The 2,619-nt window shown below is 45.9% G+C and overlaps 1 protein-coding gene across 1 annotated transcript; it reads right to left on the bottom strand.

Moving 5' to 3' along the window:
- Window positions 1-356: 356 nt before the first annotated feature.
- On the bottom strand, window positions 357-1,760 carry LOC130048669 (uncharacterized protein F54H12.2-like). Its single transcript, XM_056145681.1, has 2 exons — window positions 726-1,760; window positions 357-596 (listed from the first exon to the last, which is right to left on the bottom strand). Exons 1-2 carry the CDS (start codon window positions 1,758-1,760, stop codon window positions 357-359), a joined length of 1,275 nt encoding a protein of 424 aa, XP_056001656.1.
- Window positions 1,761-2,619: the final 859 nt, after the last annotated feature.

The raw sequence follows: 2,619 nt of genomic DNA, 5'->3' as shown, positions 1-2,619 counted from the left end.
TATGGCGATGGCGTTGATGTAAAAAATACACACAGTATTGTCCACAGACATCCGTATTCAAATCTTGATAACAATGGGTGTTATGAATCCAAGTCTCTCCGTGGCGTTGAATAAAGTCTTGGATGTCTTTATGGCTGGGAGGTAATCCGTAAGAATCAAAATATTCGACGGTAGGGCTACTCAAATACAAACAGACCCAATGCGCTCCAGGGCGATCGTGAGGGTCTGTATTCACCACGATGGCTTTGTGATGAGGTAACAGCTCAGGTATGACATCTCGAGGATACACACCGGCAAACGCCGGTCCTAAATCTCGTTGTAAAACATCTCTCAATTGCTGAGTATCCATCTCTCTCTTAGTAATCGATACTGACTTCTCGTTGTTTGTTGATTTCTAGCAGATTGTCGAACACGGCATACACCACACAGTTTAAGGTCCTGGCCACGTTGGCGGCAAATTGCACTTCCACTCTCAAGTTCCCCGTCTGTATGAGATGAAATTTATCCGTCTGGGCTTCTTGATCTTTCGTGAAATCCACACACCAGAGGGTGTAACCGTTTTTATACTCTTCCAGGGTAATGTCCGGAGCCCAGTCCTGGCCTAATTTTCCCAAGCCTTTGTACAGACTCAAATACGATCTCAGGTACTGATCGTCGGTGAAATTAGGTTCCAAAGGGCGGGTTTCCATCATTTCTCCATTGATACTGATTTCTAATTTCTTGACTCTCTCATTTTGGAAATGAAAGGGGTTTCTGGTATTATCCCCATTAAAAGCCGCATTGTCCACAAAACCCAACACGATCAGTTTAGGCATCTGTCCTTGAAACAGATGATCGGTGATTTTAGACTGGGTGCCACTAGGAATGGTGAAGGTTTTCACTTCCACTCGTCTCAATGGATATTTCGCCGTTTGAGTACTCAGTTGCTGATTGATGAGATTAATGATACTCGGCACAGGTTTGACTTTCCTCACCCACAAGATCATACTTTGAATGACCACTTTCCCACTACTCCCGGCAGCGGTCATCATGTAGAACTGGGGTCGAGCGCGATTGAATCTGAGACGGACATCCAAGCCATTAGGGAGACATTTCTCTTGCTCAAACAAATCCAGATGTAATCGATCCATCAACACGATCTCCTTACTGTCTGTAATCTTCTCGTGACGTTTTCTCAACCCTACATTCTTGGAATCATCCGGATACACGGGAGTCGGGATGACGGCCGCGATGTTGACTTTATCAAGCGCTACTGCAAATTCCACAGGAGGTTGAGTCAGAGCTTCTAATTTGACCTCATCCATATGTCCTGCCGTATCTTTTTCCCACAAGCTACAGGCTCTCATCTGGGTTTCCAGAGTCTTGGGTGCATAAGACAACAATTTCTCCAGATACGCTTTGTAGGGATAAGTATCCGTCCCCGGGGTAATGACTTTTCCATTGAGACTGACATCGATTTCACTGAACAAGGAATGGAGAATGTTATTCACGGGGGTCGAGGTCGAATTGCCTCCTGCGAGATTCGTCCCGTCTGCTTTGGTGAATTTACAGACCATCTGGAGATAAGTTTGGGATAAATCCAGATATTCATCTCCTTGTCCTTTGATTTCAAATTCAATCGGAGCCGTATCCGAGTTGAGGGTACTGGAAATGGGGTAATATTCCATCCATTTCGAATCTTCTAAAGTGACGTTGGTCGGGGGCACTTTAAACAGTTCTAAACTGTCGGTGCCACAAGCGCAAGATTCTCTGTGCATCATATTGGAACGATGTGTTACTCAGCGTGAACTGGGATCAAATGTGTTCTGGTGTCCTTCTCACCCCCTTTTTATAGGGTTCTCAGTCGAAAATATCCAGAGAGCGTTTTGGCTTACCCCTTTTCACGAGCTTCCTACCTCCCTTCCTAGATCGCTTCCTAGGTTGCTTCCTAGGTCTCTTATGAGGCCCTCCCCGAGCTAAGATACGTTGTTTTCTTTTAACAAATCCTTTTCCTTCCTGTATTCCCACCTGTTTTCCCACCTGTTTTCTTTTGACGGTCGTGGTTCCAGGCTTCCTGAGTATTCCTGTGCGCGATTTTCTTCCTCGTTTGGATGGGGCTTTTCGAGATCTTCGCCTACGGGCATACCCTGCTGTCTCTTTCAGGGCTTGGACACCGTGTGTCTTGAGAGCGTCTTTGAGGGATCGTTTATTATCTAACACATCCATCCCTGTTTTAGCAGCAGCCTTTAAGGCACTTTTAGCCCCCGATTTGAGTAAATCGGTGAAAAATCCTTTTCCCTTCTGCTTTTCAGATTCTGGATCATATTCTTCTGTTGGATGGCTTCTACGTCGTCTCCTCTGATAAGAGCGATAAGGGCGATAAGGGCGGTCGTAATCATAATATCTCTCTTGATAGACAGGACGCTGTTGTTGTTGTTGTGCGGGGGCTCCACCTAATAATCCGCTGATCAGGGGACCCGCCACTTTGCTGGCTATTCCCAACAGGGCTCCAAGCCCGTGACCCTGCTGCCGTATTAAACCTTTATGGTAGTGCATCTTGATGTAAATGAACTTCGTTAGGGGTTACACCCGCTTTTTATACTTTTTACGCCGTCTCTTTCTCTTCTTTCCTTGGCCCGC

This window comes from Ostrea edulis, chromosome 7 (genome assembly GCF_947568905.1).
Source record: "Ostrea edulis chromosome 7, xbOstEdul1.1, whole genome shotgun sequence".
NCBI classification, from domain to species: domain Eukaryota; kingdom Metazoa; phylum Mollusca; class Bivalvia; order Ostreida; family Ostreidae; genus Ostrea; species Ostrea edulis.
The sequence above is the reverse complement of the archived record's forward strand: the minus strand, read 5'-3'. Positions and strand labels throughout refer to the sequence as shown.

Coding starts and splice junctions, on each gene's coding strand:
- LOC130048669 (XM_056145681.1), bottom strand. CDS start 1,760: ATGATGCACAGAGAATCTTGCGCTTGTGGCACCGACAGTTTAGAACTG. Junction 597..725: donor TTCATTTCCAAAATGAGAGA/GTCAAGAAATTA, acceptor AAATTAGGCCAG/GACTGGGCTCCGGACATTAC.